A 13,673-nucleotide genomic window follows, 5' to 3' on the forward strand; every position below is an offset into this window, starting at 1 on the left:
GGCGGAAAGTGGCCTATTACTGACCAAGAGAAGGAAGTAAAGATAAAAAGGAATGGTTAACTTTCCGCCCTTGTATAAGGTTAGGAATGTGCATATTACGAAAATATTCCGAATAAACGATAACACCTGACACATCTGTCACAAATGAAGGATTTACAGTGACTCACCAGGGGGTTTCTTCCCCCCTAACTCGATCATGACAAGGGGCTCCAACCACCGGCGTCGTCTTCAGAGCGATACAACACCTGTAACAGCCCGAGTGTGCAGTTTGGGATGCACAGCCCGCCCGCAGTCTCCGCAGAAGGAGATCACTAATGCCAGCGTGAGAGCGCGATAGCTCCATGCGTTACTAATGTCCCCCTCAGTACCTCATAACCGTTTAACCAGCAACGTATGATCTGTGCATTTGGTTGCCACCAACGGCCATCCCGAAAAGATGCGCCCGATCAAAGGCATCCCGTGTCATGAGTCAAAGGGTCCCTCCTGAACCTAGTTCGGTGCTCAGGAATTATCTGCCAGAGGTTTTATACATTGCGGTACTGATTTCATAGCCCAGGTCGCCCAAACCTGCTATCTCCCAGTTACCAACACACGTGGTAACCGTATCTCTATCACCGGCTATCACAAGCCTAATTCAATGCACCACCCCCGAGCCACAAAATTATCCACCTGCCGTCACTCTCATACCCGTGCATTTGAAACAGCTCCGTTCAGTTCCAGCTGTCAAGCCTCACTGTCTGCCTGTGTTAAAAATCACCCCCTAGCCAAGGGCCTTTTCGAATTGCATTTATGAGCCACATGCTTGGGTGGAAGAGGTAGTTATTCTGTTGCGTTTTTAAAATTCTCTTACAGAAATTAATTTATAACAAAACAAACAAAAAAACGTGTTATTCTATCGAAAATTTATGACAGGCCAGATCTATATGTCTTATTAATCTTTCTATTTTCTTGTTTTCAACAAAAAAAAAAAAGAACCCATCAGACAATCTATATAGTTATCTTAGTCATAAATTTGTAGCTAAGTACATAATATACTCGTATTGTAGATTTCTTTTATTTATCTGCACATAATTTTTTGAATGACATCTAACAGGCCAAGATAAAATTCCTCCATTTTTAGGAGGGAGTGGTTCTTAGTGTGAGATATTAAAAAAATATTAACAGTTGTTAATGTTACTTTACTTTGTAGTTTAAGCAACTTCACTCATTTTGAAACAAATTAATTGCCCATTCCCCCTTTTGATTTACTGTAAAACTGAAAACAATTAACAGAACATTGGGCATTGCATTTATTTTTGTTTCATATCCTTATCTCTTTCATTATACTCGTACATACAGCGATTTAGAGCTTAATTAACAACTGTCTCGAAATATGCTGTAAATGTTGATTTTATAAACTAACTGGAAATAATAATTAATGTAGAATGTCAAATTTTGCATAAAATACTGACGCTGACTGACGGACCAGCGCAATTTTTTAATAGCAAAACAGTTGTGAAAATCATCCAATAATAGCATGTCAGTTCAAATAAATCGCAAACTAGTCAAATTGCGAGTTTCACAATCTTCTCTGAAACGACAAAAAATGTTATCTTAGTGGTAAATTTGTACCTACGTGTAATGTGCAAATCATTTTTTAATCGCCAGTAACAATAAAGGGCCGTGATAGCATATCTCCTTGGTATAAACTTTTTTTACAACAGTGATACGAGAGAGTGATTCCGGACAATTAAAAATTTATTAACTATTTTTAATATTGCTTTACTTTGGAATTTAAGCAACTCTGCTCATTTCGAAACGAACCAATTCCCATGGTACATCCGAAAATTACAACACTCTGTGTTAAAACTTTATAATTACACCAACCACTAATTACAGTCTTGTGAAGTTTCACGCTTTCGAAATCTCACAAACACTTGAATTAAGAACGCTATAAAAGCTTGGAGTAAATTACAAGGCCATCCTTGGACACAAAGCTCTATTTACAAATATGTAATCAAGGCGAACAAGTAGCTTAATTAATTTTTTTTAGGAACCATTTTTACCAGTTCTTTAGCGAATTTATTTTTCATTTTCGCTTAGTTTATATTAGAAATTCAGGTTTATTGACCCTGTCCTGTCTACTTTAGTTCGACTAGCTCCTCTAAACTTTTCCGATCGATCTTGCTGCTTTGACTATAAACAGAGTTATATTTATGCAGTCCCAACCATATTTTCATTTCGACCTGTTTTTGTTATTAAAATTCCAGTTTATGTCGGGAACAGGAAGAGTTGGATCGAGGGTTGAAACACCTTAAATAAAGTCATTGCTCATTATATTTTTACAATACGAGTATTTTAAGCAGTGATTTCGCCTCCTACTATACTCCAGAGTATTATTTTGATAATGTTAACGATGGTAGTAAAGCTTGTTGCCATTGAAATCATTTTGTTTTATTTGTTAAATAAAACCCCAATAAAATGGCGTTGAAAATTTAAGCTGCCAAAAAAGCAAAAGGATTTGCTTTATGCTTTCATAAAATAGTAGTCAGAAATGTTAGGTCATAAAATAATTTTATGAACCATTCTAACAACTTTATTTACTACATCCTTGGCATCCACGTTGTTACAACTGATCATTTCAGAGATATTAATTAAAATAACCTACTTACACCGACTTAACTAACGGTCACGTGGAAGACTTATTTATTATTTATCTCGTCAAAGATAAAAAATCTACGAAGTCATCCAAATCTTCACAGTCAATGACGAAGCGATTCCAATTTAATTAAAAGGAGCTCCTATGAATTATTATTGGGGGCAAACGTATTTTACAATGTCTGTCAGGACCTCTCGTTGCTTCCAAATGTTTAATTAAAACGTCCTGGAATGCGCTCAGCAAGAACAGGGAGTTTGGGATTTAGCAGACATGGGAAAAGGTCAGGTGCGATGTCTTTATAAAAAGTAATAATAAGCTTAAAGTTAAATTTACTTTCGTGAATTTAATATTGCTGGGTTGGTACAATTTTACGGGCAAAAAGATGATTTCAGGTCAAAGAACATCTAGATTTGGTTCAAGTAAAACAGTCATCGGGTAAATCCTAAATCCCTTCTCAAGCTTAAACATGTCACTTTGACGAGAACGAAATCGTGTTATAACTGAACCGACTTTCTTTAATTTGCATTTAGATTAATATAATTTTACTTTAATTATTAGTATAACTTTACATACAAGTTTTCAAGTTAGATTAATTATTTTGTGTCACTGTCAAATATTGTTGTACAGTTTTTGAATTAATTAAATTATGCAAAGTTAGTGTAGATCGCTCAGTGTGCTATTAATTTATTATTACAAATTCTAAAACGTAAAATAAAATCACGTTTCTATATACATATTTTATAACGAGAACCTTTTTAAAACCTCGAAAGTTTATACTTTATAAACAATACAGTGTTTGAGATATGCTAATTTTACATTTCAAACAACAAAAAATTTGAATTTTAAATAAGGATACAACGTGTAGTAATAAAGATAAATAAAATGAATATAATATTAAATTTTAAACAGTTCAGGAAAATTTATAAAGACGCTAAAAAAATGTAACATGCTCCCCGTGATAAATTCCGTTCATCAACCAAATAGGCATCATTACAAAAAAATGTATTGTTCAAAATGTGTTTATACTGGAACTGTCTGGGGGCTGTTCGACACATAAAAAATACAAAATAAATCTTTTGAATTCAAATCTATTTAAATATCTTAAAAAACTCCGTCTATTGTATTTCCATAAGCTGTTTTAAAAAAAAATTAAGGGCTTAATTTTTCTGTCAAGAAATCGACATTAAAATTTCCACTCAAAATCTGACTGCTTCACGCTCGCTGGAATGAGCCTTTCACCTCGGAGCGTGTGACGTGACGCGTGACGTCGTGACGGTGAAACTAATTCCCTGTCCGTGATTAATGTCGCCGTGCGCCTAAAAAAGTTTTCACTTCAAAAACTCTAGTACAAATTTACTGTAAACCCTCTGCTCATGGTTATTAACAATCAAACTTGGACACATAATACAACAAGTAAAATAAATATTCCAGCTCTAGTTTTGCCATTTTGATTATTGGTTTATTTGTTATTTCATTTTTTAAAATACAAAGTCTTTGCTGTCTAAGACCAAATTAGAATTAGAATTTTTTGTTTGATATTCTACGTAGATTCGCGTGACATAAATATTATGGGCCATTTTTAATACAGCTGTATATAATTGAATATTATATTATTTTATATTCTGTAATGTGAGAAAAAAAAAGTAATAATACACTGTTGCTTTTGAACCAACAACATCCGTCTTGTCTGCAAATTATTAAGTAGGTACAAAATAAATACCGAGGCTCCATGTTTGTTTACTTAAAATCTGCACCCCTTAATAATTGAATGTTAAATACATGTTTGGCATAAACGCGAATCGATACCATAAACATAGCATGAGGGCTTGTTCAAGCAGTGCTCCCAGGAGAACGTAAAATGCCTAAATGATCAACAAAACCACAAAAATGACATAAAACTCACATTTTGTAAACTCTGAGCTTTTAAACGAAGCTCAGGTCACTGTATGTCAATCCAGAATTTAATTTAACGAAAAAAAATTGTTGACTGAGGGGGTCATTCACGAAACCCGTTTCGTTAACGATTTGCAAATTATCTGAGTTTCGTGAATGACCCCCTCAATCTCAAACAACATTTTTATCTATTCATGTTTCGCAAAATTTAAAAGAGCAGACAATCTTGAACAGAAACAGAAATTTATGGACGTCGGTGCCGCCTTCCACAATCATTAATCCAAACTTGCAAAGTACCATTTCCAATTACAGTCCCCCATAGCGTCGTTGTTCTTTACGTGGTGCCATAAAAAAACGCAATTTGCGTTGAATAAACGGCGTTGCCATTCCTCACACCAGAATTATCTCCACAAACATTAAACGTAATGATGATATTTGGTAAAAAGTAAGCGGAAATGACTGTAAGATATGATTTCAAAGTTGTTCGGACACGCGTGTGTAAAAAGGGGCAAGGAATTTACTTGAAACTAAATAATAGTGTATGTCTGTCTTGTATTCCCCTCCTGAATTAATTTAATTAAAAGTGGAATAGTTAAAATAGTCGTGTTTGTTTAATAATGGAACCAGCTTAAGTGGATTTTAAGTCCAGGAAAATTGGACCGAAGGATGTTTAACTATTTCACTTTTGATTACTGTGAAATTGCAAATAATTGACAGGACATTGGAGCATTGCTTTTTTGTTTCGTATCCTTGTCTCTTTCATTATGCATACAGTGATTCAAAGCTTGATTAACAACTGACTAGAAACGTGCTGTAAATGTTGATTTTATAACCTAACTGGAAATAATAATTAATTTGGAATATGAAACGTTGCATAAAACACTGACTCTTCCGACGCACCACCAGTTGTACTTTTTTGCCATCAAAGAGTTGTATTGTGAAACATGCAAAAATTTCGACCGGGAAAATTATCCGAAAATGGTAAGTCAGTTCAAGTAAATCGCAAACTATTAAGATCGCGAGCTCCATAATCTCGATAAAAAATTTGAACAAAAGTTAAATCGAGTTTAAAAGCGATTTCATGCAGTATGACGCAATTCTGCGAATACAGGAATTGAAAGCTGTCCATTTCTCGTAAATCCTTTGAATATTGAAGTTTCACAGATTTACTGGACGGGTTTGCCAATATATTTGGTAAATATGATAACATCTTTTTATGATCTAGCCAACTATTAACAACATGTCCTGGATTTTGATGTCTCTGTCTCAACTATGGCGAAGTTATAATTAATCTCGACAGATCGATTTCATCAACCTTTGGCTATTTCAAGTTTCGAATAATGTTGTAATAACTTTCTAACAACTAATCGAATTGAATTTGAGAGAAAGCTCCTTGTGAAGAAGCTTTTAATAAATTCGTGCATAAGTTTACTGTCAAAACCACTACTTCATTATCCAAGTTATTAAAGTCTCGTAAAATATATCCAGATTATGAATTAATAACGTCGAAATTTGTAACTAGAACTTAATAAAAAGAACACGAGCGAGATGGGAGAGACGTGCTCAAAAATTACTTGTAAATCAATCAGACTTCTCCAAATCAATAGTTCAACAGCAATCCATGTGTGAAGGGAGGGAAAAATGAGAAAGTCCGCAGAATGATGAAGAGGAAACGTGAAGCTTTCAGTTTGCTTATTTTCTAACTAATTTCCACTCATCTCTTGCTATCAGAACGTGCTTGTTTTGCTCAAATTTCTCACTCCACTGCGACGTAAAATTTGTAATTTCCATTTTAAAGAACATTTCATTTAATAGCAACGTGTGTTAATTAATTTCAGTTCCGTGCAAAATGTTCGATCTACCGCTGTAAATCAAGAACATAAAGAAATTGTCCTGAATTGAGTGGTAATTAATGTGGGTTGGAGTTGAATGAGTGCAAAAAGAAAAGGCTGCCTACATTCAGTTTCATAGTAGTTATTATGTTTTTTATATTCTTTTCAAGGCAACAATTGATTATTCTATCTCCTACATAATTCTATTTTAGGATTTCAAAGATACTTTGTTTTAATTCTTGTTAAACATCAATAGCAAATTGAATGACGTCTGTTTAAAAATTAGTCAAGAAAAATGAAATCTTTTAATTAATGCTAATGCAACATGTTACATAAAATTCGAAACAGTAGAATTGTCGAATATTCTACACTTATAAAGGAAAAGTAGAAAAAAATGTTTTTTAGGCACCCTTAATGAAAAACGTAATTTTACGTACTCCCATGCGAACAAGAAGTAACTCTTTTTCGGACGCACTTTTCAGGGCATGGACCGTGGCGCCAGCTATTAATCTGTTTAGTAAATTAACAATGAAACCGACAAAACCGAGTAAACCGACTGAAAACAAATGAATTTTATTTGCCCGAAAAAGGGTTGTATCGTTTATTTCTGGTACATATTTGGTGGATAATAAGAAAATGAACGTTCATATAATCGATAGTAACAGCGTGATCAAGAAACATCTAATACAACAGCCAAAGTGATGTCTAATGTCTAATACGCCGCCGGACATCACAATAATTGTCCTGTAAATTTCACGTTTTGTTGGTAATCTGATAAAAAATACTATAAAAAAATTGTTAATATGTATTAATAAATGTATCTGTGTATTTGACAAAAATTCATACAAAATAAATTTGTAATTTTTCCAATGATGTCTTTTGCTTTGTAGTTCGTGCGGTCGCCTAAAAAATTTAATGTGCACGTCGGCCAAAAAGTGCCTTTTGTCCTCGCCTGTTTTAAGTCTGGGCTGCGCCTCGACTAGAAAACCCAGACTCGGAGGAAAAAGATGCACTTTTTGGCCTTGATACACAAATAACTATTCTGCCACGTACTAGTCAGAGTAGTAAACTGTTTGTTCGATTTCGATACGTGAGATTCGTTTATGCTAATGAAACTGGTCTGTTGCATCCGTGCATTATAATTACCTACCATTTTTGGAATGCGTTAATTAAAATTGGAGTACATATTAAAATTTCATGCGTTTGTGACTGCACTCTCGTCATACTTTGTAGAGATTGTTTGTAGCGACTCTGAATTTTTATTTAAATGTAGGTATTTTTTGCAGGCGAAAATGTCCGAGCCTTTAAAAATCCTCGCATTCATTTTGGATGAAAATATTTTAATCCAGGAAGGGATCCGGCAAATTTTTTAAGAATTCTCATTACTCAGCAGAAAATTATTCAAAGAACGCTCGGGCTTTTATTGCAATTTAAAATTCTTGTTAAATCTGTTAATCACGCCGCCGACGGACGTAAATAAAATAACGCAATTAATTAACAGGGTTTTATTTTTATCCGATGGTTTATCGCAAGTTGGTCGAGTTGTGGGGGGCGGCCTGTCATCGACATTCTCAGAATCGTATCAACAGCATTAACCGTATATTGTTGTTGCAGTTGTTCGTTGTATGTGGGGGTGAGTGTCGGCGTGATGGGGCGGGGGCAGAGCTCGCCCATGGAGCTCGGCTAGAGGCGTGCGCCCCTGCCCGGCTGCCCGGCCCCCCCTCTGCCGCCCTCACCACGGCCCACGCATGGAGCCGGACCACCGGGACCACCGATGCCATAGGCCCAGCGCCTTTGACAAAGTAAGTAACCGTTTAAGCCGGAATTTTCCTCGCCCGGCGCATCCACCAGATCCGACGGACCCGGCGCATCCGCCATATATCCATCAAACACGGCAATTAACTCGTTTAGCGTTTCGAAATTATTTACCGGAATTCGGGCGCCTCCAGGCGTCGAGGTAATTTTCGAGGTTTCAAGTTTAGGGTGAACATCCTTTCTGTTTAATGATTCGCTATAACGACGCCCGGAGCTCTCGCACGGTAAATATTCTAATTGTGTTTAAATTAGTTGGAGAGTTTTTACTGGCGGCTCCAGGAACTCGACAAAAGGTCTCGAACTTATTGCCGGAAAAAATGGACCTAGTTCGAGCCGGATTCTTCACATCTTATCTAACTTTCTCTCAGGATAATTGCTTTCGGTTGGCCCTATCTAAACTCCCCAACGTTTGAACGTTTAACTTTACCTAAATTATATTTCAAGAGTAAAGCTTTTCCAAATAATGACGACTCAGATAACATATAGTATTGGCAATTTTTTTTTTTTTTGTTGTAAACTTACCTCGACCTTTATGCCGCTACATCGAACAATGTACGAGACTAATTAGAGGTTAAATACAAAAACACTTATTTCTTTTTAAACAAGTTAATTAAAAACAAATACACAAATGATATATTTTCGTCAGATTTGCACGAGTTCATGCCAGTGAGAAGTTCTGTATGCTGCAAATTATAAACTCAGCTCAGTTTTATTCGTTTAAAAATAAAATTTCTGCTACAAAAAATTCAGAGTATTTAGTCAGCATCTGTTTTTGTTTGATTATGTGGATTGTAGAGTGTTCAAGTAAGAAAATTTTGAAATGCTCGTCTCGGTGACATTTGCAATGTAGTTTGAATGGAAATGTTTTGTTTTACATAAAATTCCATCAATTCCAATTCTGAACGCATAACTAACATTGAAAATATAACCCGACAACCGGCGACGGACAAACACGCCAGCTGTAATAGTTTAATAAATTTTGGCAAACATTTATTACATAAATTGTCATAATACACACTTTCGGCGATAACTGGAAGAAGATAAGGAAATTGAGCAAAAAATATATTAGAAGGAAACGTTCCATTTCCTTCCGCTGAATATTCAAAGCGAAATTCTTTGTCACGATAAGATGTGAAATTTTGATAATCCAATGTTCGCATATAGGTAATAAAACTGAACGATCAACGAAAATTGGTACTACATAAATGTTAGTACCAGTTCCGGCTCATATATAAAAACGTGCAGGATTTTTTTTAATTCAATATTTTAGCAATATTTTAACAAATTTTACTTGATTTTCGACCATTTTTAATAGCTCAAAACATGAAAAATGTATCACTTATTGTACCAATTGGGTTATTATTATTACTCAAAAACACCAGAATGAGAAAACCATTTGTTCGTAATTGGTCTTGAATATTCTGAATACCAGAAAGGTTATTTTAGTATTTTATATCTATAGCATGACTGTCCAATTACATATTTTTTATTTATGGATTTAACAAATTCTGAATGAGATTTAACAGTTTCACCAATAGAACATTTCCTTGATAATTTCACTCTTTATTTATTAGGATAATATTTTTTCGTAATAAATGAATGAAACCAAAACGGAACAATCTGATAAAGTTAGCTCGAAGCAAAACAAAAGATAAACAGAATAATTATAAAAAGATTCTGCGTTAATAAAGTTTATATTCCATTAGTTAAAAATTTAAATAATATAAAAACAAGACAATTAACTTTAAAAATTTTTGCGCAAAAATGAAACCCCAATTCTAATGGTATTATACATATTAGAAAGAATCAAATAATATTAAACAATATAATAAGAAATATAAAACATTTTAAAGTGAATCACACTCCGAACACATCTCAAGTACATTCTAGAGGTTTGTACTAATGACGACGAAAAATTTAACAAAATGTTCCTAAATCACTTTTCCAAGTTTCCGTGTAACAAATGGCACTAATTGATATACAATGTAGCGGACAAAAATCAGTCAAAAATTATTCAAGGTAGAATTAAAATAGTTATTTATTTAACGAGTTCGTGTGTAAATTGGGCTTTTTTTTGTATGAGTGGGCCAGATTAAAACGCGAGTGAAACGAGCGAGCGATAAATTCTCAACTCTGCATTTTCTGCATTTATTGAATAAAATGCAAACCTAAATTCCGTAAATTGTGTAAAGAATACAAACAACTGAAGCGATTATTTATTATACAGTATGAGTCAATTGTGGGGTATTTCTGAAATTTTCTTAGAAGCAACCAAAAATACTAATTCCACTTACCGCTTGATACTGTGTTTAATATAAATAATAAATTAAATCGAAATTGCGTTTTTGGCTACAAACGTCAAAATGACAATGTGGGATATTTAATCAGCAAAATGACAACGTAAAAAGAAAACTAACGTAAAAATTGTTCTACATGCATTCCATTTTGGAGTAGACACGCGTCAACCCTCTTTAAAAGGACCTTTGAACGTTGTGTAATGTCTCTGGCGTTATGGCCATGCACTCATCACGAATTCTTTGAGTTCATCAATCGTAAGTACAGGTGTTTAGTAGACTCTTTCCCACAAGAAAAAAATCTAAAGGCGCTGCTAGAACCCCTTTACGTTGTTGTCTTGTTCATTTATTCACATCCAACTGTTCCAACAATAAGGGCTAACTCATTTTGTAAAAAATTTAAATAAATAAAAATGTGGCTGTAATTTGGATACTTCTGTAGATACAGATCTGCAGCGACCATGGCATTTTGACACAACGTAGGTACCTACCCCGTACATGAGGAACCATGTCCACTTTCTCATTGTTTGAGTCATAAGAGTTCATAACCAAGTTTTAGCAAAACTGTCAAGACAAAGTTGACAATTCTCAAAGCAATGCAATCATGGATTAATGTTTTAATTTTTTTTACATTACAGATCTAGTGAATGCTGGAATTAGTATTTTTGGTTGCATCAAAGACCATTTCAGAAATACCCCACAATTGACTCATACTGATGTTTGTTAATTTTTATTTTTATATATTCATTCAAGTTACTCTAATAAGTTATACCAAAACGATCTTCATTTACCAGGCCATGACACTGACCAGAGACACTGTGCTATGGAATGGCCTACCACAGTAACTTGAGACTGCCTTGTTGATACCGTGCCTCAAATAAATTCGGAATTAGAGTAGGTAGGCTGTGATTTATACAGAGTGTCCCCAAAAAAGAAGACGAGTCCATAACTCCGTTATTTTTTAATAATTTTAATTTTAATTATCTGTACACCAAATTAAATGGTTGTTATTAGGCTACAAAATGGCCTAATAAATTCAAGTATAGCCCCATGGGCTTCAAGGGTAAACTGTCAAAATATTTTTTTTCAAATGGGATTACATATATTTTTTTAATAATTCTGATAGAGATTTTTATTCTGAAAACAACAATGTATCACAAGTATACACTTAAATACCAAACATTCACAAAAAAAAATGTAAAAAAACGCTGCTATCGTCTATGTTCCATTTTGCGCTAAACATTGGCGGCATATCTGTGCAATCCCACGTGTTATTATTTGTCATTTGTTTTTCCAGCTACCTTAATTTGGTTATTACATTGTAACGCAATGCATTTTTATAGCTTCTCGTTTGGTGTTCGTCATTTGTTTCAAAAGTTAGTGTTATTTTTTGTGTGAAGTTATACTTGTGATACATTGTTGCTTTCAGAATTAAAATCTCTCAGAATTACTAAAAAAAAGTATGTAATCCTATTTGAAAAAAAATATTTTGACAGTTTAGTCTTGAAGCCCTTGGAGCTATACGTGAATTTATTGAGCCGTTTTGTAGCCTATTAACAACCATTTAATTTGGTGTATAGATAATTAAAATCCTCCGATAAATAAGGGAGCTATGGACTCGTCTTTTTTTTGGGACACCTGTATATTTTGTTTATTAACGGTTGGTAGACCTTTTAGCACTGACAGATGTCAATAGTTTTATGTCACGATCAGAATAAACACGTGTATTGACTGTCAAGTGTCACTGCTGTGCTGTCCTTAAAAATTACATGTTGCCAACCTCATAATAAAATCACAGCCTACTCTAATTCCGAACTTATTTGAAAACACGGTATTATCACATCACCATTAGCTCAGGGTTCTCAAAGAGAAGCATTTTTCTTTTATTGATTATGGCTATTATCAAAACCTACCCATATCCATAGACCTTATTTCCTTTTTTTCTCAAAATACTTCCAACTAAATAATGATGAGGATATTTAGTTTTCATTAATTCTTTTTCATAAGTGCCTTTAATTTCTTCACCATTTCATCATTTTTAACATCTTTTATAGGCTATTTACTCTCTATTATAAATATGTACACTTGCTTTCAAAACTTTCGCGTATTTTTCGCTGTATTAAATCACGGTTGTAATTAATCAATTCTGACATTTAAACTTTGGAAAAGTCAAAATGCCTCGACTGACAGAGCAAGACAAAGTTTTGTGCTTTCCAAGTAGAAGAGGAGTGGTCCATAAGAAGGGTTGCTACTCATAATGGGCTAAATAAAAGCACTGTTCTACAAGTAATATGTAAAGAAGAAGAGGTGGGAACAAGAAGGGACCATGAGTAGAAGACCGATCGTAATTTTTTTAATTGCTGTAAATGTCATCTTTAACCTAATCTCAAAATTACCCGTTCACACTGCTTAAGTTTTGCAAAATTGTTGTTACTTGATTTTGAATGTGTACGCGAAAGTTTTGAAAGCAAGTGTACCTCGGTAGAAAATCTAACCTTTTTGAAATGCTTTAAAAGTACTTTATTAAATATTAATTGTTCGTTAACCTAATTAACTTCAGGTTTCGTTCCGATAGTATGGTGTTTTGTATTATTATAGTTGTTTATAAGTTTGGGGACTATATCAATCCATTTATAATTTCCCTGTTCAGTAAATTGCTTCCACACTTTCTTTCAAAGTTCTATTAAATCTCTCACCAGCACTTGCTTTTACTTCGGTATATGTTGAATAATGTTTGCTTTAAAAAGTCTACCAAAATACTTTTTTAAAACCCCATTTTAAACATTGTAATAAGTAATAAACTCTACCTTTTTTATCCTTTTCAGATATTATATTTTTATTACTTGTTTGAGTTTACATTTAAGACAGTGCGTATTAATTTATTTTACAGAAAACTCATCGAAGCTTCGTGAAGGATCTAAATATTAAATCCTGAACTTAACTAACATACGAGTATATGTACAGGGTTATTCACGTAAGATGACGAGCCTGACCAGGTAAAAATACAACCCAAAATACACTTTACAAAGCATTCATTGTGTTCATTTTGTAATTTTAAATTATAAGTATATGTAGCTGTCATTGCATTTTTCGTTCATATTTAGTATTTCAAAAGGTTTTCGAACGATGACAGACCCGATATGATCCTACTACCCATTACTTTTGTGATTTTAATTGCTTATTTCCCTCCACCACCCGGCG

The 13,673-nt window shown here is 33.9% G+C and overlaps 1 protein-coding gene across 2 annotated transcripts in view; it reads left to right on the forward strand.

Annotated features, from left to right (window-relative positions):
* The window catches only part of LOC138125263 (regulator of G-protein signaling 7), a 71,917-nt gene that overhangs the window by 21,507 nt on the left and 36,737 nt on the right, over positions 1-13,673 (forward strand). For both annotated transcript variants that reach the window (XM_069040501.1, XM_069040502.1), the window contains exon 2: positions 7,978-8,165. In XM_069040501.1, the coding sequence (XP_068896602.1) occupies positions 8,112-8,165 (54 nt within the window). In that variant the 5' untranslated portion in view covers positions 7,978-8,111. The remainder of the gene's footprint in view (positions 1-7,977; positions 8,166-13,673) is intronic.

The sequence above is a fragment of the Tenebrio molitor genome, chromosome 3, assembly GCF_963966145.1.
Source record: "Tenebrio molitor chromosome 3, icTenMoli1.1, whole genome shotgun sequence".
NCBI classification, from domain to species: domain Eukaryota; kingdom Metazoa; phylum Arthropoda; class Insecta; order Coleoptera; family Tenebrionidae; genus Tenebrio; species Tenebrio molitor.